General features: G+C 41.4%; 1 protein-coding gene across 2 annotated transcripts in view; it reads left to right on the top strand.

Annotated features, from left to right (window-relative positions):
- The first annotated feature begins 429 nt into the window (after positions 1 to 429).
- Positions 430 to 22,404, top strand: part of LOC100696816 (lamin A) — a 44,812-nt gene continuing 22,837 nt past the window's right edge. The window contains exons 1-3 of one of the 2 annotated variants that reach the window (XM_003451265.5): positions 431 to 608; positions 11,396 to 11,610; positions 13,110 to 13,489. In XM_003451265.5, the coding sequence (XP_003451313.1) occupies positions 13,155 to 13,489 (335 nt within the window). In that variant the 5' untranslated portion in view covers positions 431 to 608; positions 11,396 to 11,610; positions 13,110 to 13,154. Of the gene's footprint in view, positions 609 to 11,395; positions 11,611 to 13,109; positions 13,490 to 22,404 lie in introns of both variants that reach the window. The other variant, XM_013275037.3, reaches the window with a different exon arrangement.

Genomic DNA, 22,404 nt, shown 5'->3' on the forward strand with positions numbered 1-22,404 from the left:
ATAACCTAGCATCATGTATTAGCAGAATCATAGTTTAAAATCATTAAAATACGTGGCAGGGAGCACACAGTGCAAGGAATTTATCCAAAATATATTGGATTAGAGGAGGAAAGTATCATAACATACAGAAACAAAGTAGCCATGCTCTCAACACTACTCTACTTTAGTTACCTTAGTGGGGGGCACCATGAGGGGGCTGTGCCACCCCTCATACTGGCTCTCTGGACACACCCCTGTTCCATAGTCACCCCTTACACACATTTGGTTTATTTTCTCCAAACATCACCTGCTCGACTGAAACCCTCACCAGCTAAAAATACTGTCACTACCGAAGCGTTAATCATGGTCGCCAGGTGGCGCCTGCAGGCTGCATTGTAATTAGCGGAGATTGGCAGCCTAATCAAGTGTGTGGATCTGCAGGTGGCTGCTGACTCGGGTTGGCTCGACTCGGAGCTCCGCGGCTCTCCGATTTGTTCAAAGGAAACGCGTCCCAGCGGATGATATCGTGATTAACTGGGACTGCCGACATTTGGAAAGGTCACCGGTGAGCGCAGAGACGGGAGACGCGTTTTAAAGCGCTGCAGAAGAAAAGGCAGAAGAAGGCGAAGGTAGGACGGAGAGCGGAGTGTGTTTCAGCTGGAAGATGAAATGCATTTATTCTTCTTCTTATAGTTTCTAACAGGGCGCAGGCAGAGAGTTGAATCAGTTCATGAACTCTTTGACCCACACTGACAGTTTCCATTCAGTGTGTCAGCCAGTGGATGGCGTGGATGTGCTGTGCTTGTGAATGACTTCAGTGGAAGGCTGTGCACTGTGGGGTTCTATTTATGTCATATGTACTGAGTGGTAGCAGGGGGCGCCAGAGAGGCACAGAGTGAGAGCATCCTCATAATTCGTGACGAAAGCATGCATGTACACCGAGTGAGCGCTTTGTTAGAAACCACATTAGAATGAGCCAATCACGCGGCAGCAGAGCGGTGCGCGACACCCAGCAGGCGCTTCGCCCAATGATGACATCATACTCCAGAAAATAGGAATAAATATGAGGTTTGTGTCAGCTGTCCTGGTTTGAGTATTACTGAACCTGTTGATCACCCCGGATTTCCGGAAAATCTGCACTCATACTGATGCTCAGAAAACAGAAACCACACAGGTTTACCGGTAACCGAAGTCAATATTGATTGTTCAGTTTTGTTATTTGTCTCTCGACGTGAACCGGGGAAATCCCCCAAAATCCACGCTGTGAAATCAGTCAGAATCAGACTACTTTATTAATCACGGTGTGTGGGTGGAGGTGGAGGGATAAATTAAAATGTCAATATGATATAAAATATGAAGCTAGAAAAATGTAAACAATATATATAAAAATACGTTTTAAAAGGGCCACATTCCAATAAGGTCCAATTAGTTAAAATAAATACTCTAAAGTTTAATGATACTACGGACAATATACACAAGATGTGGCGAGTCTAAATAGTCCAGTTGTAGTAGAGGGTAGTTGTAACGTTTGATGGCTAGTGGCAGGAATCAGTTCCTGTGCCGTTCTCTGCATCAGGATGAACACAGAGGTACTTGAAAGCCTCCGCTGTCTGCGCATAGAAACGGGGCCAACAGACAAGGGCGTAGATTTGGTTTTGGCATTGGTGGGGACGGATGATTCAACCACCGAACCCTGCGCTGTTTCTTTTTCTTTTTTTCCTTTTTGTCTTTGCTTCTTCATTAAAAAAAAAAGAAAAAAAAGGGAGAAATATACTTGCTTACATATGCTATTCTACATGCTTTTAAACCATTTAAAATTACAATTCATAGTTTTATATGTGAATTATATAATGTTAAATTACTATTAAATAAATGACTGATTTTAGACTTTAGTTTACTTCAGCCATATTCCATATAAATCAGGTATCATACAAAAATAAAAAAAAGCTTCAAATAGAGTCATGACAATAAAAGAATATGACTTTAAGGACATTACTTCAGTTATAGTGCACCAACATCTCTTACACATTAGCACTAAGGGAACACTGAATGACCTGATGGTTTTTGTCCATAAAACTACTCGTCTAAGATTACCACAAAGTAAAAGATCTCTCAGCAAAATTATGCAACCTTTTAGGCACTATTGCCCCGATCAAGTCAGTGAGCTGGGACTTTTTATTCTAAACATGAACTACTGTTACAGCAACACACATGGACTACTGGTGCCCCACACAACAACTCAATGTCCACTATGTGAAGGAGTCTATACTACTGTTTATACTATACTGTCTATACTATACTGTCCTGGTGGACATGGCAACACTTTTTTCATGGTTACATACAGTTTTATACGGTGGCCCTGAGAGGCCAAACGGACTGCAACTTCAGAAAACACTTGCAAAAAGAAAAATGCTGCAAAAAGAAAAATGCTACAAAAAGAAAAACACTTGCAAAAAGAAAAATGCTGCAAAAAGAAAAACGCTGCAAAAAGAAAAACACTTGCAAAAAGAAAAACACTTGCAAAAAGAAAAACGCTGCAAAAAGAAAAACGCTGCAAAAAGAAAAATGCTGCAAAAAGAAAAATGCTGCAAAAAGAAAAACGCTGCAAAAAGAAAAACGCTGCAAAAGCACACAAAGCACAACGGAAATAGGAAAAAAGACAACGGAAATGTTTCTGGGGAGACAATACCCGGACGGACCAATTGCACGAACCAAAACATGCTAACAAGTGCACTGGGAGACACTTCAAAGAAGTGGAGCGGCCAAAGAGTAAACTTTCAAAAGTAAGTTCTGAATATTATGTCACTTATTTATGTGCAAATGTTTAATAATGAGGAACATTAAAACATTACTGTTGGCCACATGCCGGCAAAGTTATGTGACATTAGCGATGTTTGTACTTTCAGCATTTACTTTGTTTTAAAGCCTTTACTTTATACGCCGTTAGATAGTCGACCTTAATCTTACAGAGAATCTGATGATTTTGTGGATAATTAAAGTCAGTCATATATCCACAAACACAACAAGCTGAAAGTCAGTGATGCTGCTCGGTTTGCAGTCCTGAATATCACGGCACACGCAGGATTCACTGCACTGTTAATGTTAGCTATGTTATATTGCTGCCTCTGTTCGGTGGTGTCGAGCCAAACGGACTTTAACGTGTGTTTGAACGAGCTGACGGTTCACTCGTTAAGCTGAAAGAAAGATGCTTTAATCACTGGAGTCACACATGTGTCCACTGCACCATCTGGGAACTCTTCTTGTTTAGCACTCGTAATAACACAAACACTAAATCCTCCTTCTCTTGTGCTGTTTTGTAGCAGTGTATACACCTGAGACTGTCACCTGTCTGTCTGTCCTGCACTCTCTCTCTGTTTCTTTCTCTCTGATTGTGGAATAAAAGTATGAACATGTATTTATAAGTTACACTTGTGTTTGAATCCTGCAGCTTATCACACATTTGATTTCCATGTGTGACGACTGCAAGTGTCCAGAGTGAGGACAGACTGAGGGACCCACTGCTGCACATCATCTGTGAGGCTTTGCACCCCTGATGATCCACCAGGACAAACTCAGCAGTGTGTGAGGAAGAGGAGGAGGAAGAGCCAGCAGCAGCTGACAGATGGAGAGAATAGACAGACTGTTCCCTGTTTGTGAAGGACTGCTAGGAAAGTTTAACTTAACTAATTGTCTGTCCTGAATCAGTCTTATTAGGTAATGTTCAAATAATGTTATCATCCCAGTGTTTTCAGTGTGGGAGAAAGTACTCAGGGCCTTCAAGTTACACACTATGAAAGGCAGCAACAAGTTTAATATTCAGAAACCTAAAGTATGTATCAGCAGCAGAATGGAGCTAAAAATAAATGTTTGTTTCAGTTCTATGAAGCTTTGAGTATTTTGGATTAGTAGCACTGCTGTGTTTGTTGCATCATATTGCTGTAATTGTTTATATGCTTTATATATTCTGAGGTAAGTTGATCTATAGTGTTACATCATATTCTATAAGGATGTTATGTGTTTGTGTACTTTCTGCCCAGTTTGACCCATTTAGCAGAAGTCAGCCTGTTTAAGGCTCTGATATCTATTCTGTATGACTTTAAGCAGTTATGACATGGTCTGATTTTCTCACCCAATAAAGGAATATTTAATATTTCAGTCTACTCTTCATTGTATCAGAAACAGTTATCACAGCTCGTACATTTGCTTCTTCCACACATATATAAGCATTGAGCCAAATTTAGTAATGCCAACATATTAAAAAAAACAATATTTGTCTCTTATATATAATACATCTGTATATACACTGTCAAAGATGCTTGTCTTTGAGTGAAGATTTAAGGTGATAGGAAATATAAATAAATGCAACTTGAATCTTTACTGAAGCTCAGTGTTTGGCACAGAGTTCATGTTCACTGCTGTAATAACTAATAATGATTAATAAAATATTGGCCATATTATATTTACATTACCAAAGTGAGATGACTTTAGTCTCATGAACAACATGAGCTAATTGTTATTTACTAGCTAATCTTAAGTGACTGTTCATTACAGAAATGAAGCCCAAAAATCATCAGCCTCAGATACTTATCAAATCACACAAAGCTCATGTAGAAACAAATGTACAAAATATGTTCTCCTTCATTTCTGTCAAACAAAGCTGTATGAAACGTTTCCAGCTGTTAGTATCATGGTTGCTAGGCAACCTGGGCAGCGCGACGGAGGCTAGACCGTCCCATCTCACAAGCCTACAAGCCGGCCTCAGCGGTCTTTGAGTGCAGCCCTTAAGGACCGTTAAGGCTGCGTACTTTAAGGCTGCAGACCCTGAATTGGGAAACAGTCCCTGAATTGGGATACAGCCATACATACATGTTTTGGTTCGTGCAACTGGTCCGTCCGGTTATTGTCTCCCCAGAAACATTTCCGTTGTCTTTTTTCCTATTTCCGTTGTGCTTTGTGTGCTTTTGCAGCGTTTTTCTTTGTGCAGCATTTTTCTTTTTGCAGCGTTTTTCTTTTTGCAGCATTTTTCTTTTTGCAGCGTTTTTCTTTTTGCAGCATTTTTCTTTTTGCAGCGTTTTTCTTTTTGCAGCATTTTTCTTTTTGCAGCATTTTTCTTTTTGCAAGTGTTTTTCTTTTTGCAGCGTTTTTCTTTTTGCAGCATTTTTCTTTTTGCAAGTGTTTTTCTTTTTGCAGCATTTTTCTTTTCGCAGCGTTTTTCTTTTTGCAAGTGTTTTTCTTTTTGCAGCATTTTTCTTTTTGCAGCGTTTTTCTTTTTGCAAGTGTTTTTCTTTTTGCAGCATTTTTCTTTTTGCAGCGTTTTTCTTTTTGCAGCATTTTTCTTTTTGCAAGTGTTTTTCTTTTTGCAGCATTTTTCTTTTTGCAGCATTTTTCTTTTTGCAAGTGTTTTCTGAAGTTGCAGTCCGTTTGGCCTCTCAGGGCCACCGTAGTTTTAGACTGATGTGGGCCAAAGCCTAGCACATACCTGCCAACCTTGAGACCTCAGAATTAGGGAGACATTCAAAGGGTTTTTTTTGTTTGTTTGTTTTTTTTTTTACAGTGTTTACTTATCGGAAAAAAATAAGTTAAATGTCACCGGCCTGTTCCGGGGGTGTCCAAATTCAGAGGCTGCGTCCAACTGAGGACCCGGCCTTTGCAGGCTAAGTGGGCCGGGTCCTCCGAAAGCCGGGTAGACCGGAAATGAGCGACCGTGAAATTCGGGGGTCTAGCCTTCATAATTACGTCACCTCTGCCGTCTGCTCCTTGCTGTCTAAATAAAATAAAATATAACCGGACGCTTGCGTAGATTCTCGACCATCTCACACTTCTGTTTAATCAGTTTTCTGTTTGACATTTATTCAGCTGTGTGAAAACCCCAGAGGAACCCTCCCGAGGGATTAATAAAGTTTTATTTAATCTAATCTAATAACTTTATTCTCAGCCAAACCGATTTACTCATGAACAAATAAAACACTGAAAAAGGCCAAACAATAACATGTTTAAGTTATTTGAAGTTTACACAGCTACATTCTCGCCTGAAAACATGTTAAAAGTTTATTTCGCGACCCAGAAAGAGTAATGAGAGTAATATTAATACTAAGTAGCTGCAGTAGCAGCTATTGTTGGAAACTGGAATTGGCTGGGCCAATCTAGGATATGGTTTTTCAATTTTGTTGTGGAAAATCGGGAGAAATTGGGGAGAATGGTGGCTTCGGGAGCTTTTCGGGAGGGGCACTGAAATTCGGGATTCTCCTGGAAAAATCGGGAGGGTTGGCATGTATGGCCTGGTATTGCCTGTAACGTTATTATGACGGACGCATTTTATGAGTGAACTTGACTTTAAGTGACTTACAGGTTTATTTGAAAAATACTTTCTTATATGCACGTTCTTCCTCTTTGCTACCGTCCTGTCCTCCTCTCAGCGCAGGTTTGCCGCTGCTAAAACTAAACAGAGCTCCCTGAAAGGCACAGCCAATCACATTGGCCATATTTGTCACATGAGGTAGGACTCCAGTAGAGAACGTAATTTAACTCTTTCTGCACCGCTGGGTGACTGAGACGCTGACAGATCGATTTTTTCTTTCTATCGGGTTTGTATTTCTTTACTCGCAGAGATCAAATTATTGGTGGGGACAATTCAATAATCGCTGGATATTGGTGGGGACATGTCCCCTCCGTCCATGCCAAATCGACGCCCTTGCCAACAGAGCTGTAATTCTCCTAATGTCCACAAACAGCTGAAGAGGGTTCTGGTCGTACTATGTATTACAGTTACCTGCCACAGCCCCGTGCTCCTCATCACTCTTTCTGATACATAACACTGCTGCAGAGTTCAGGAGACTCCTGAAGATGTAGCTAAAGTCTGCAATGTAGAGGCTGAAGAGGAAGCGGAGAGAAGAAGACCCCAGTCAACTCCAAGTCAGGGTCGGCAGGCGAACTGGTCCAGGATGAGGCTCTGCAGGGTCTTCATGATGTGTGATATTGTGTTTGGGCTGATGCTGAAAATCTGGGCCGATTCCTGTTTTTTAAAAAGACAGTTTGTCAGAGACAAATATCAACTCTATTTTAGAAGCAGCTCATTGCACAGTCTGTTTAGAGAGAGTTTAACTCAGGACATTTTGTTACAGCTATAATTTACAGATTTTTCCTGAATGACTCACACAGGCAGTTGCAAAGAGACTATTTTGAAAAGCAGACAGCTAAAAAGATACACTGTTTGTGAGAGAGAGAGAGAGAGAGAGAGTGAGCGGGCTTGTTTTTGTGGCTGTGCAGCACAGGGAGTGTGTTGCAGCTTTCTTGAGAATCATTCCTTCGTGAAATTAAATAGAAACTTGTTCTGTCATCTTTGTGAGAGCCAGTTTAAGTCTTAGACCGTGAGAGAGATTACATATTGTAAACTGACAGCTTTTTGTCCAGCTCTCGTTTTTCCACATCCATTCAAACATCTGTTTGAGGGTTAACGCTTCATTTTAGGGTTATATTTGAGGTTGGGATAAGGCTCTGGAAGCTAAATGAGATGGTGAAACCTTGAGTTGAGAGGCAGTCAAACAAGCCCAGCTGTATTTTTACATGAGTCCTTCCTTCTACAAACAGAGTGGAGCAGGCTGGACTGATGGTAGGAGAAACACTTGTAACAGAGAACAAATTCAGGATAAAATGCTGAAAACACTGTTCTGGAAACCCTTCTGGGCACATTTCATGATGAATATACCGAGGGACAAAAAGGCAGTGTATTTTGAAAACAGCTTTTTCATTTGTCTAACTGAATTTGAATCTGTTTTCAGTGAACATACAGTCACCTTTTCTGCTGGATCATGTACATGCACTTTTTTTTTTCACTGAAACCATGTTACAATGGGATCTTTCATGGCAGGAGGATGGAGGGGATTATGGCCCTTGTAGTTTACTGTACATGCAGGCTTGTGATTATTTAAGTGTGTCTGATTACGTTTACATCAGCTTGTACTAAAAGAACGATTTATGTGTTCTACGTTGTTAAAAGTGTAGACCACATAAAATTAATGAAATGAAATGATGGTACAATTGTACTGTAAGAACAGTGAAGTATGGGACTAATTCTGTTGGTAGCAGGAGACACTGTTGTAAAGAAGTTGGTGGAAACACAGCAAGATTTTCTGTTGTTGTTGTTCCCACGGTGACAGAAATGTCCATTGTAGACATCAGGTTGTTAAGTTTGCAGTAGTTGAGGATTATTCAGCCTCCAAGCGACTTGTGTGTCATCTACAGTTTCCCGAGTTTCCCCGGTGGAGTTTTACTTCCTCATGTTGCTGATTGAAATAATGAGTCAAGCTTTTGATCTTCCTGGTGGTTTCTATCTGTTTAGAATACTCTCTCATCAGAGATGGCACATCGTGTTTCCCGTCTCGGCAATATTTTTTTCACATCTGCAGCACACTGTGAAAAATCACAAGGTGAATTTACATAAGACTGAAGGCTTTCAGATAATTTGCATGCTAAGCAAAACAGAGGCTCATACAGCAACAGCTGTTTGACATTACGCTGATGTTGCACTGTAGTTGTAAACAAAATGTCAAACTAACGTTCAGCTTTGCCTTAAAATTTAGATAAATATTATTCTTTTTCCAGGCTCGTCTACACTGGATAGAAACATAAGGCACCAGTCTTCTATTAATGATTCAGGCAAAAGTGGGAAGATGAACAATGATCTCTTAAGCAGCAGAGATGATGTCAGACTGTATATAAAAGATGGACACCATAATGTCACCTGCTGGTTTGTGGAGTCCTGTTTTAAAGCACTGAGTGAGAATTTGTCTTAGTTTTCCTTTTAATGTGTCCAAATGTGGTCTGACCACATTTACAAACGAATGTAACGTTATCAGCCGAGTCAGCAAGGTCAGTTACCGAGGTGCATCGTAGACTGTGTGGGCGCATATAGTTGCCAATTAGTCCTAACATGCTAATAAATGCTAGAATTTTACGAGCACAGGCGCCTTTTCAAGTATTTCAATCAAAATGCTGTAAAATGTAGCAAACATGCCCCTGAAAATGCAAACTTACAGCTTCAATAATATGTAACCAGGTTATGAAATACAAATTGCCACCAATTAAGCGTATATTCAAGGATATGTTTCTGGGTGAGGGATTTTTGGCTAAAAAAACAAACAATATAAAATGTGTGTGTGGTTATTTTTCATTAACAATCCAAGACGTGCTGCGGAGGTAGTGCGATTTAAAAACCCAGGAAGCATTAGGAAGCATACCAGATTTTCTTTGACTTAAATTCTTCTTCTTCATTGCTGCTCTTTTCTCCCAGTAGAGCAGTAAGTCAGTAGCTCAGGATGGGGAAATACAATGTCAGGATTGCACAATGGGACAGCACGCCTTGTGGGTTTCTTTCGGTCTTTTTTTTTTTTTTTTGTATGTGTGCCCGCATGGAATGCGGTGAGGGTAGAAAAGGAGAGCGTAAGTGAGTAAAGTCTGGGGGGGAAAGCTGACTGATAACACATTGTTCTGTACTTGTTTTGGCTGCTGTGTTGCATCCCGGTCTGTCATGCTAGCTCCTGTTTTTGGACTTGATGAATGCATCTGGGAATCAAACTGTGCACCAGTCAGTGGCTGAGGTGATGAAGGCTTAATGCTTTGGGTGTGCTTTACGTAAACATGATGGTTTGTCCAAAGTACATTTATAAAAGAAAAGTGTCACCTGTGTGTATCACATAGACTGTATATGTAAGATGGAGGCACTGTGTCATAACTAAAACAGATAAAATGCCCTAAATTACCAGAGATGGAGCTCAGACTTCAGGGTGGTCTGTGAGTACAATTAACTGCAAAGTGAGTCACACATTTTTTTTTTTTCTTCATGCATTAAAAATCCTCCTAAAGGTCCTGATGGCACATTTACTTAATAAATTAACTCATAGCCCCATAAATAAGATCTTTAACGATCTCCGCTGTACCCGTTTTAAGGCTTGTTCACACACGGTATGTAAACAGGGGTTAATCTGATCCAGTGCTGGTACCTGTGCAAAGGAGCACATTACACAATTATTTTTGACTTGCTCATAGAAGCTGAAAAGAAGTTGATCAAATTGCTACATGTGAACTTTAACTTAGAAAACATTAGGTTTGTTTTCAAGTATCAAAAAGCTGAGAATGTTGTAAGATTTTGAAATTGTAAGTGCCTTATCAGTCACCCATCTCCAGATTTGTTCTGTTATGGTGAAAAAATGCCAGTTAGGACCTTTTTCTGCTTTGGGGTGATTTGCTTTCATCATCTTGTTTCCATGTGATGGCATTTTATATGAGAAATGCTATTATTGTTTGTGCCCTTGAGAAAAGAGTCTTACTGAAAAGCTATCTGGGCTGTCAGCCATGCATTCCTATCTTTGTGTGACTTCCATGGAAACATGAGGGCTGAAAAACTTGAAATGTGGAGATGAAGAAGAACAGAAAGAGAAAGAAAAAGGGTTAAAGGAAAGAAGGGCTAAACATGTGAGCTGTTTGTAGCAGGGACGTGTGACTCAGACTCTGACTGCTCCTTTCCACTGGAAGGCCGTGCTGTAGCCAGGATACTCCCTTAGCTACTGGACCTGCCCCATGCCCAAAAACAGAGGTGCTGTCTTGCCCCCGTCTAACCACATGCGCATACACAGACACACACATGAATGGACAAACGTTTATTTCCATGGTGAGAAGATGCGTGCACCCACAGAGACACACAGAAAATATCAGAGCTTGATTGGACCTGTGGTACCATTAACTCCACCCCGCCGAAACAAATATAAGTCCAGATGAGCTCCGGATTGAGTGTCAGACTTTTAGCCTGTCAAGATGCCTTTTGGGAATTATTCTCTTATCATCTGGGGTTATAATATGAGAATTCCCTGGACTTTTTCCTCCTTTAATCCTTCGGATACCCTTGTTGAAAAGCTATTTTTCTGCCATGGGTAAAACGAGAACTGTGCACAAAGGTGATGAATCATATGCATGTACTCTGGATTTGTTTCATTGCCTGTGTTTATGGTGCGTTACAAGGTCACCTCTGCGTCCTTCTGCAGCAGGATTTCTTGATGGAACTGGAATTCTTCATTCATGTCTTTGGCCTTTCAGCTGGAAAGAATGTGTTCTTCAAATCAGCAGGGAGGAGCCGGGTGCAATCCGCACATTCACACACTTTCATCCACCTGGGAGCTGCTCGGTATCATCAGTGTCGCAGCGTTTTATTGACAGACCACTTGCACCAACTGCTGAGGTCAGGGTGTCTGCAAGGGCTCAGTCTGAGGGAAAAGAGAAAGGAAAAGATAGGGCCAGTGCAGAGCGAGATAAAGCTCAGCAGCTGCTTTCTGCATGCACACACACACAGTCTGTCCTAGCCTGACTCCTCCTTGCCACCCCACCCTCTTCTGTCTTGTGCTCCCGCCCCCATCTCCCTCTCCAGCGGTAGGTACATGTGCAGTGAGCTTCGGCTACGAAAGCAGTCCAGGGCACGAGCCAAAGGAGTACACACCCACCAGCAGACAGCATTCTTCAACAGATCCGGGACTGCGATCATCCGAGGCACTGAAACCAGCAGATAAACTTCCAGAAAGATCCTGTGCTCGCACTTGTAGACCCTTCAGCAGGCTGCAGTCAGAAGGCTCTCACACAGCTAAGGTAAGCTTCAGAGAGTTTCCTCATGTTTGTCTCCTGTGAGGCTTTTTCTTTATGTCTCACTGACAGTGCTGCTGTCTGTGCTTCTAGTATACTTGTCATTTTGAGCTTGTTAAACTCGTTCAGTTAGCCGAAAGCTGTTTTCCTTTTCGTGAGGCATAACTTTGTCAAAGTTGTAGCTCGTTTCAATGGCTGAAGAGCTGAACATCAGACAGCACCTGTTAATGCTCAGGAGCTGCTTTTGGAACTGAAATGGATGCTTCATTTATTCAAAGTCAGTCCAGAGAGAGTACTCGTAAGTGTGTGCTCCTGTGGGTGTGTGCATGCATCCCACCCACATGGGCGTGCATGTTCTCGTGTGCACTTTTGGTAATGGGCGGTGAGGGGATGGATGGCAGAGTTTGGTGTGTCCACCCACCCAATCTGGAGAGCCCATTCCCGCCGTTTGGTGGGACAGGCTTGTTAGGCTATGAGTGGAGCAACTGCTGACAAGTAGAATAGTTTTTCAGTCTCACCTGTTTGGCCACAGCTACTGATAACAGTAACTGTAAATCTCGTTGAGAAGTCTTCTCGAAGCCTCATAATTCGATTGTAGAGCATCTCCCTTTGCACGTTTCGTTTTTAAAATTCTCTTATATATGTATTTATTTATGTGTGTGTGTGTGTGTGTGTGTGTGTGTGTGTGTGTGTGTGTGTGTGTACGGCTTGCTTCCATGCGTTTTTATTTGAATTCATTTTGTATACTTTTCCAATGAACTGTAAGCTCTGAAGCTTTTAAGGTTTCGATGTAACACTCCTCATATTAGGATGGATACTTGTCCATATCAGGGCATCCTGCAGCAATCGTTTATATTATGAGTCAACACTTTGGTATTATATTGAGCGCTGTTGCTAGTGGCTGTGGGCAAAATGATCACCACTGAACATTCTGATCTCTAAACAAATAAAAGCATTTTTTACCAGAGTCTCCGTGGATGGCAGAGCAGCATGGCTTTACTTGTTTTAGTGTCCCTGGTTACAACTGCATATTTTCAGTGTAATTATAAGAGTGTTTACAGTCTTGCAAAAGGTATGTGGGTTGGTCTTTGTGGGAAATGTGTTGAGCGAGCTGCGTAAAGTGGTTTAACGACATCTACAGTAGTTTAATGAAGCTGAAGCAGAGCGGACGTTAAGGTTGAGATTATCACAGTGGGTTAGTTTGTTTTGAAAATATTGACATGAATGGAATCAGGAGCAGGAAACGAGTGAAAAGGTAGCTGTGGTAACTTAAGCATTATCTTTTTTAGCATATGCTTCCCCAAAAAATCAAAACTAATTAATAAAACAAATCTGAGCAGACGGAAGACTGGAGGCGGACAGATAAGAATCACTGTGGTGCGAGTTCCTTTGGTTTCACCTCTGTTAAAGTTTAACTTGTGATTCAGCCATTAAAGCAGTGCAGTGTGTTTCTGTGGAAGGCAACCTCGATACTCTTCTCATTAACTCTTCCTCCTCTCCCACAGCCAGTGACTCACCCCGTCTGCATCTCTTGCTGAGCCATTATTACCATGGAAACCCCGAGCCAAAAACGCACCAGCCGCAGCGCCGTCTCTCCGGCCCGCATCACCAGGCTGCAGGAGAAGGAAGAGCTGTGCAACCTCAACGACCGACTGGCCGTGTACATCGACAAGGTGCGCTCCTTGGAGTCGGAGAACGCCGGGCTGCGGTTGCGCATCAGTGAGTCCGAGTCCTCGGTCACTCGCGATCTGTCGGGCATCAAGACGGCCTATGAGACGGAGCTGGCGGATGCCCGCAAGACTCTCGACCAGGTGGCCAAGGAGCGAGCACGCCTGCAGCTGGAGCTCAGCAAGATCAAGGAGGAGCACAAAGAGCTCAAAGCCAGGTAAGAAGAGCAAATGGGCGGGGACTTTCTTCCTAATGGCCAGGAGGGGGCGACTGCTCTGGTTTCAAGAATTGGTCCAGTTGTATAGAAGTCTATGAGAAAATCACCTCACTTTTTTCCCTGTTGTTTATGCTCCCAGTCGCTGATTTTAAGACAGCATCATGCTCGTTGTGCAAATAAATGCCTACTTTGTTACTAACATATGAGCATGCAGAGTCCGTGTTAGTCAGATCCAAGAAGGACAAAAAATAAATGCTGAAATGCAACCTTCAAAAACCAGCTGGTCGGGATAGCTACACCCATCTATCATACAGTTTCTATTGTACTGACATCCCATTGTGGATGTAAGCTACACTGTACCTGATTTCATGTGTAAATAAGTTAACATATCAGAAGCACACACTGATGATTTTGTGCATGTATCATTTCTCTTCAGGACAGATGAAAACAAACACTGATGCAGTTTTGCTTCAGAGTCAGGGGAACCACTGGGAATGATCCATAAATCTTTCAAGCAGCAGCACACTGATGATGTAACATTTATCTGCCGTTGTGTGGGATCTGTGTGGGGGAATTCCCTGACTTTTTGCCAAGTGATTCCACAGTAACTTTGATATGTTCTCGTATTCCTCCTGCTTCATGAGAATGACACTTTTCAGATTATAGGTCAGTAATTTTTACTTTGTGACGCTGTAAAAAAATGATGACTCAGATAGATTGTTATATGGGGAAGCGTTAAGGATATCCTGGCGTTGTTACTGCTGAGCGTCAGCCAGCGCAGGTTTGTCTTCTTTTAAAATTTGTCTTCAAACCATGTCTGTGTGTCTCTTAGCAGCTGGTTAAACTACAGTGAATGTGATGTGAACATGTGGATGCAGCTGCTGTGATTTTACCTTTTGTGCTGCAATACTTTGAATTCACACCCTGTGTTGCATGAACAGCTGAGCTGCAACACCCTGTCGTCTGTGGAATGTGCTGTGAAATGTGCAGCCAGACCCAACATCAGGGTTGTAAATGTCATTCCTGAGTTTGTCAGTTTTCAAGTGCAGTCATGTCACTTCAGTCCCCGTTGAAGGAAAGGACACACCCCCAGGCAAACAGGCTGAACACAGCCTGCTCTGCTGAGCTGGAATCACTGTCCCGGTGACAGAATGTCAACTCACAGCTTTACACACGACGAGATTACTTTGCACAGTTGCATAAAGACTTTAGAGTTTTGCCATTTGTGAGATGAGCTTCATACTGATGCATGAGATTGAACAACAAAGTAACTGAGCTAACAAAATGCAGCCTAATTCTGTTTTTTAATATTCTGTTGTGTGGTGGAAGTGAAGAACATGCATGTCTCTCATTCATCCTTTATTTGAAAATTTCAAAGCACAGGCGTTAAGGAATTATGGACAATGAACAAAACCACTGTGAGGCACATGGGAGGGAGTCTTTATTTCAAAACTTACACAACTCTGTACTAAAATCAACAGTTTTCTGTACATATTGGTATATTATTTAGCATTTTTCCATATTTACAATGATGCATTGAGCAGGGCATACTAATCAAGCTAGGCTACAGCATTCGTCACTACATCTAAACGAGGTTAGAAAGTGGAATGGAAACAGTTCCATTACAGTAGGTGGTTGACGCTGCACTCATTATTTGAAAACAACATTTAGAGGAAACCCTGTGTGTAGCTTGGCATGCAGGCTGGTGTTATTGGAGGAACGTTGGAGCCGAGGCCACATTATCAAGCAGCTCTAACAGCTTCAGCTAGCTGAGGAGCTATTAGGATTGTGAGCAGATTTTTTCCCCCTGTAGGTCGCCCCGGTGCCTTACTGAATGTCTGCGTGTCATCAGATGTTGGGGGAGTCTGTCGGTCCTTAGTTGTGATCCCATGTGAATGTCTGCAGATCAGACTCAGCCAGCAGTGCTTCCCAGGAATGTGTTGGCAGCAAAGTTCATGTGAGGTTAGAGAAAGAGAAAATGCAAAATATCGACTCTCTGCACTCTGATTCTTCACAGTCAGCACTTTGTTTCCTGATTGTTCCACACACCTTTAAAAATGTATTTTTAAAATTATTTTTTTCAGCAATAAAATAGCTACGTTTTCACACGCGTGTGTGTGGTTGTGTAGTATGACCACAAATTTAATGACTCCTTTGATCTGATTCCTTACTGATTGCTTCCTTTTCAAAGACTTGACATTTTATTGCATCTGAAACCGTGTGACTGTATACACATCTCTGTGGGTGTGGCCTGAGCTGCCGGCTCACTACAAAGAGAAACGAGAACAAGGCTGAAAGTTTCCTCCACACCATGCATGACTGGTGTTCTTGAGTCCAGGAGAATATCTACATCAATGATTTTCTGGTGTGTGTCTCCCTTTTTCCCCTTATTTTTATTTGATATATGTTTGTAGAAATTATGTCTGCAAATGCAAGTTGTTTTTTTTTTTAATCCGGCTCCATAAAGTTTGGGAGCACGTCTGGTCTCGGCTGGGTCCTGTTAAAACGTTTCACGCAAGCCCCTTCTTAAGTTTAAAAAAAAAAATCCTGCTAAAAGGAAAAATAAGCACACAAATCAATCCCTAACCTCCACAGCAGCGGTAATATAAGATCCATAACTCTGTGGGAAATGTGTCTTTAGTGTGGCTTGCCTTTCGTTGAGTGCTCCTAAGCTCATCAGTTTAATACATGTTGCATTCAGCAGTCTTTGCCTTGTCACTGTGCTTCTTGCCTGCAGGAGTAACCACGGCTCCCACAGCAGTTTTATTTTCCTAAGGAGGCAGATTCTTTTGATGCATGTGTGCTGGAAAAGAATCACTCAGTCCGGCTTGAGCTGCCTTTATCTGCTAGACTTTAAGTGGCGTGTTTGCTGTTTGGTTTCCATGGCGCCGTGGGAGCCTTGGCTCGGCCGTGTGACGGGGTTGTGACTCAGACCCTTTTTTCATGGCCTCTGGAATGGGCTGAGTGGACTCTCTGTGACGGGAAGTCGGCTTTATTAATACACACTGACGGGCTGCTGTGACACTGCTGGGCTGAGCGTCAGGCGGCGACAGCAGCAGCAGCAGAACGAACGCGCGGCTGTTCAGTCTCACAATATGTTGACTTTTCACTGGTGTCCTTGCTTGTTGCTCCCCAAACGTGACACAGCAACAGGTGGAGCCTTCAGTGCAGTTTGGCTGACAGGACACGCCTGTTCAGCCCAAAGGCAGACACACACACGCCTTTGTATGCAGAACGACCGCAGGGGACACATGCTTTCATCCCCTGAGGCGAAGCGCCAAGGGGTCAGAACGACAACCTCTCTCCTATATAATTTAAAATTGTGGCAAAAAGCAGGTGTGAGGGGAATATGGTCTTTAAAACAGAGGTCTAAACTTAAAGCCTGGAGCCACTTGAAATGGCCCAGGATTTAAAACCAGGCAAAGCTACACTAAAGAGGAGACACGTTATTGTCAAGGTCTTTTTCATTGAATACCTAAAGCACTGCGCCTGTGTTGTCTCGCGTAGAGTATACAGTCTAGCTGATTGTATGAGGGTCATTTTTAACCCTTAACCAGACTGATAAATGAATTATTGGTCATCATATTACGCTTTATTTTAGCTTTGTGCTGCTATGCAAACTACACTAATCTAAGCATTTATATAATAAGCTCTTTATTTATAGACAACCTCTCAAAATCCACATTACAAAGTGTTTCACAGGGGCAACAAAATACAGTCATCAATCCTGAGGTTAGATATGCATGACTGTCCCCTTGAAGTTCTTACTCTGATTATCCATTAAAAGATTGCTTCAGAATGCCCTTCAAGTGGAAACTGACAAGACAAACACTCGAATTGTATTTTAATACAACACAAGGCTCCGAGTTAAGTTGATATCTTTCAGAGTCTGAAATTCATGCTAAGTGTCAGGTCTTTGGGCTGCTGCAGGAAAACACAAAGAGGGAATTTTGTACTGTGGATTTAAACTTAAATGAATGAAACCTCATATAAAGCTCATTTTTACTAATGGGCAGTGAGTAATGATTACTCGCCACAGCATGAAGGGCTCTTCTCCTGTATTGCTGTAAGAGCAGGAGATGTTATTACAGCAAACAAAACTGCTTTTCATTGTTTATATGGAAGCAACTTTAAATACTGTCAACTGTAATGATGTAAGGTTTATATTCACCCATCGGCCACGACATTGAAGATATACCCGACTAATATTGTCCCAACATAATAGCATTAACACAGGATCTCTGGGAGTGTCCTTTGGTTTTAGTGTGGAGTGAAATGGAAATCCAAGTGTGGAGGGGAAAAAAAAAAAAACTAGTCTTTAGAAAAAAATAATAAATAAATGCACTCTGCATGCACAGGCTTTATTGTTGTGATTGTAACCAGCAGCCACTTTTAACAGACGTTTTAAAACACTCCACTGTGAGCTGCTCAGACACCAGCGCAGCATTTGAAAGTAAATAGCTAAGTCCTCTTTCGGGATCAGACACAAAGCAGGGATTTTCCATGGATGAGTTTGCCCCACCTGTCTGAACGATGTGTGTGAAGGTGTGGCAGACACTGATGAAGCGCTCAGACTTCTTTTTTCTTCTTCAGACTGTTGAAACAATACAAAAATCGATGAAATATGCTGTAGTAGACGTGGCTGAGCACGTCCAGGAGCAGCTGCAGACTGAAAGTCGGTACAATACAAAGATGCAGCAGATGCACTAACACTGCATTCATGAACTGATGTGCAACGCTGAGCACAACTATGACATGAACGGCTATCAGACTGCACTGCAGGAAATGCACTTATCACATCACACATCCCATTTCCTCAACCGGGAATACTTTCTTTTACAATTTGCCTACTGTATTATGAACTATGACTTGTGCATGTTTCAGACATTTGTTATGTTTATGGTCAGTTTTAGGCGTTTGTTTATTTTCTGATAAACTAAATTTCCTTGTTACGCTCCATTTAGATACAAAGCTGTATTTACTGCAATCCGGCGCTGTTGTTTTCCCCTGTGCAACAGGTCACATAGCTGCACAGTAGATGCCATCACCCAACAACAATGTGATAAACAGAAGCTTTTTAATATCTGACCAAACTCTCTCCTGTGATGAGAAAACAAGAAGTGAAAGGGGGAGCCTGCTCAAGTATCGGACGTCATAAGAAGCCGTCTAATATTAGTCATAGCTTGAGTTCGCATGAGTAAAGTTTCTATATTTATCTCGGGGTAAATTCTAAACCTGTCGCTAAGGTAACGTGTTATACATCCGCTCTATTAATGGGTGATGTGTAACAGGAGGATTCATTCAAGCTGCTCCTGTCAGCTTTGTTGAGATAAAATGTTTGCTGGAAAAGTTCCTCCCTAAAATGGAAAAGAGCAAGCAGTTCCAGATCATTCAGCCTTTCAGTGCCTTTACTTTCTTTAGTTGTCTGCTTGAAACACCATCATTAAACTATTGGTTTGCTGAGTGAGCAGGAGCCTGTCAGGAGGCTCATGAGGTGGAAGATGTATTTTTTTTTAATTTGATTGTAAGAATTCAAATTCAAATGTGAAGAATAAATTGAATTTATTTTGATTTTATAGTCAAACCTAATGAAAAATCATCATTAAATCATATTTTTCATTAACAAGTAGAGAATGAAGCCAGTTAGTGATGTGAGCACCACAGCAGTTTTCCTTTCTCAACATTTTTGAAAAATAAGAAAAATGACAAATCCTTTTAAAAATACAGAAAGTTCTCTTTTATTTCTTTTATCTTTACTGTCTTTTATCTTTATTATCTTTAAATCATTTAAATATTAAAAATGTGGTTGTTGCAGCAGATTTTTCTCTCTATATATATTTTCTCAATGATCCTTGCAATCTCTAAAATGTTCAGCTAAGAACAATGTGGGGAAAAAATTATCCAAGCTTTGAAAATGCATAATGTACTATAAAAAAAACCAAAACAAAAAGCATCAAATGCTTTAATAATTTCTGTTTGCAGTAATTTATAACTGGGCTTTTACCAGAAGACATAAAGGATAAAATTGAAAACATATATTATAATAAGACCCAGAATTCCCCCTCACAGTCTCTTAAAGACTGATTATGGAAACTAGTTAATAATTAATGACATTAATGTGCTGTTATTAGGTTAGAGCAGGATTTTTTTTTAAAAAAGGGTTTGATGCTCACATGTCACTATTTAAATTTCGGGAAAAACCCATTTTGGAGTACTCGAGTCTGAGCACAAAGACAGAAGCACGAGGTCTGACCTCTTCATTCATAATTGAGTGCATCACCATTACACCATCCCAGCTGCCATTAGAAATCCCCTCCATCATGAGCTTCAGTAATCACTGCATCAGTGGACCTTTTGTTACAGCAGACATTTTAACTCCTCATATAAAAGCATCTAAATGCATTTATTTCTCAAATCCATCTCTTCAGAAACCTTTTTTTTTTTTTTTTTTTAAACTGAAGGTTTTCTGCTGTATTAAGGCCGGAAGCGGGCAGCAGACCACCATCCAGCACCCGCAGCAGATTTACTGCTCGACATCTTTTCTCATGCCGTTTGATCACATCCTCCTCTGTTCTTCTGGCTGCCTCGAGGGGGAAGCCCTGCGTTCCCTCGTGATGATCTCAGCTTGTATTACGTGACAGCGGACAATCGTCTGTCACACTGAGTCATGCTGGGGCAGATAAGAGCTCGGAGAGGAGTCCAGGATTTTGGGCGTCTTCCAGCAGGGATGTAAATTGGATCATGCAGCTCTTTGTGTCGCTGTGTCACAGCTCTGAAGACGCCCCAAAAAATGTCTTATCATCTGCATGGCCCGAGAGTCATAACTCATTTATACCTGAACTATCCTAAAGAGATGTAGTCATTTGGGAGCATTTACATTTAAGCTGACTTCAAACAGCAGGAGTAGCTTTTGATTAATTTTACTTGCTATTGATTAAGAGAAAGAGATTTATTTATTTATTTATTTATTTTTAGTGTGATTAATCAAGAATATTTTAAATCATGGTTAACCCTGTTTGTTTTACTTACTTGTTATATTTAGGCATAAACGTTAAAAGTCTATATTCAGCTGTGTCATATTTACACGCTCAGGGAAAAGTCAATCATAAACAGCAAGAGAAACATCAGCCCTGCAAATAATCACTTTTCCTTATTGATTAATCTAAAGTTGTTTTTTCATAAATTGGGAAAAAAATTGGGATCCTCTGTGTTTCTGTCATATGGATGTCGACTGTTAGACTGGTGTATAGACTGGTGTATAGACATACTGGCCAAAGTGTCAAATAATGAGCTCAGTGTATATGTGAGTAACGCTGAGCCAGAAATAATCTAAACGCTCTGTTTCAGCAGAGATGGGATATCTCTGATGTGGTCATATTAGGCACAGAGCACATTAGCTTCACTCTTACGTTTCAGATCTTCTATTTGTGAGGGGCAGCCAATCAGATGAAGGTTGGTATAAAGGAAGCATGCCCTTAAAAGGGGAAGAGAGCTGAAAGGGCTTGGCTCAGGACCTGCACCAAGGATTATGATAAACACGATTAGTTTGAACTGATGGTGCAAAGCAGAAGAGTAAAAACGCATCGCTGAAAATGAGCATAATAAGTCACCTTTAGAGGGTTAAAGAGCCCAGAGTGGAGTTTGTAGGTGTGGTTGTTTACAGCCACAGTTCCTGTTTTGCTTTTTTTGACTCACTTTGATTTGGTTGAGGCAATAAAAACTGAATGGTTTCGTTTGCGGAAAGATCTTGGTTTGGTTTCAAATATGGCCCGTTACAACATTACCCTTTGTCCTGCATTTAAACGTGATGCTGACGGGGGTATTTATGAGCATCCAACTACTGCCAAGTCCAGTGTGTTGTGGGCTGAAGTGAAGGGACAGCTACGCAGTGCCAGCGACTTTGACAAAACCGTATTTTATGCTTTAGCAGTGAAATCATTAGTCTCCCAAATCTCAGATATGCAGCTTCATAATTTTTCATTTGAGAAGTAGGAAAATCCCATTGAGGACACATAAATGTGTAATCACATAAATCAGAAAAGTGACAAACTTTTTGCAAATTTGCATGTTTTTTTTCTGTTGCAGATATTCTGCAGATGAAGCTTGTGAGAGTACAGCCAGTGGGTGCTGGTGGTGTTTTGTTCTCTCGGGCCCTCACAGAATACTTTGTGATGGAAAACAGATGCAGTAGGCCTGTAAATGTGCTGAACGGTGCTCCACACAGCTCTCTGCTGGCTTTATTGGTGTGTGAGTAATGAGAGACTTGGCCTTGGATTTCGGTGGACTTGGTACCAAACTGAGATTTTGGCAGGCTGTCGTACTCTGTGTGTTTTAGTGGAGTTTATAGAAGTTTCCACAGAGCCTGCAGAGGCAGCCAAACCCTCGATGAGTCACTCGCACATGGACAGGCTAAATCGCTTTAAGATGGTGGGACACCAAAGAGTCTCTCGCTCTCTCTGTGTGTCTTTGTGTCTCTAGCTCGCTTTCTCTCACTGTCCAAAGACTTTCCCGTTGGGAAGTAGACTCAGTGGCCGCTCTTCATCCTAAAACATTCCATTCCCACCTGGTTAGTTATGTAACAATGCTTCAGCTTCCAGACCTGTAAAAGCTCATTTTCTCTGACATAAATTGGAGCAGTTGTGCTGTATAATCTAAGCAGGGCAGAGTTTGTGAGGGATCTCGTTCAACTATCAGGCTCATATGTTCTGCATTAACTGCTGCATTTGTTTATTAGGACGCAGGACTGACTGGAAGCCAAGCTTTGCCATCTTGATTTTGTTTATCTTAGCTTGCAGTGCTCTTATTATTCAAGAAGCTGATCGGTTTTATTTAAAAGTGTCATTAATTGTGTTCTATATGTGTGAACTGCTTTTGCATTGTTGCGTGTGACAGAAGTTGCCGTTAAATTTTTTTAC

Source organism: Oreochromis niloticus, linkage group LG11, assembly GCF_001858045.2.
Source record: "Oreochromis niloticus isolate F11D_XX linkage group LG11, O_niloticus_UMD_NMBU, whole genome shotgun sequence".
NCBI lineage: Eukaryota > Metazoa > Chordata > Actinopteri > Cichliformes > Cichlidae > Oreochromis > Oreochromis niloticus.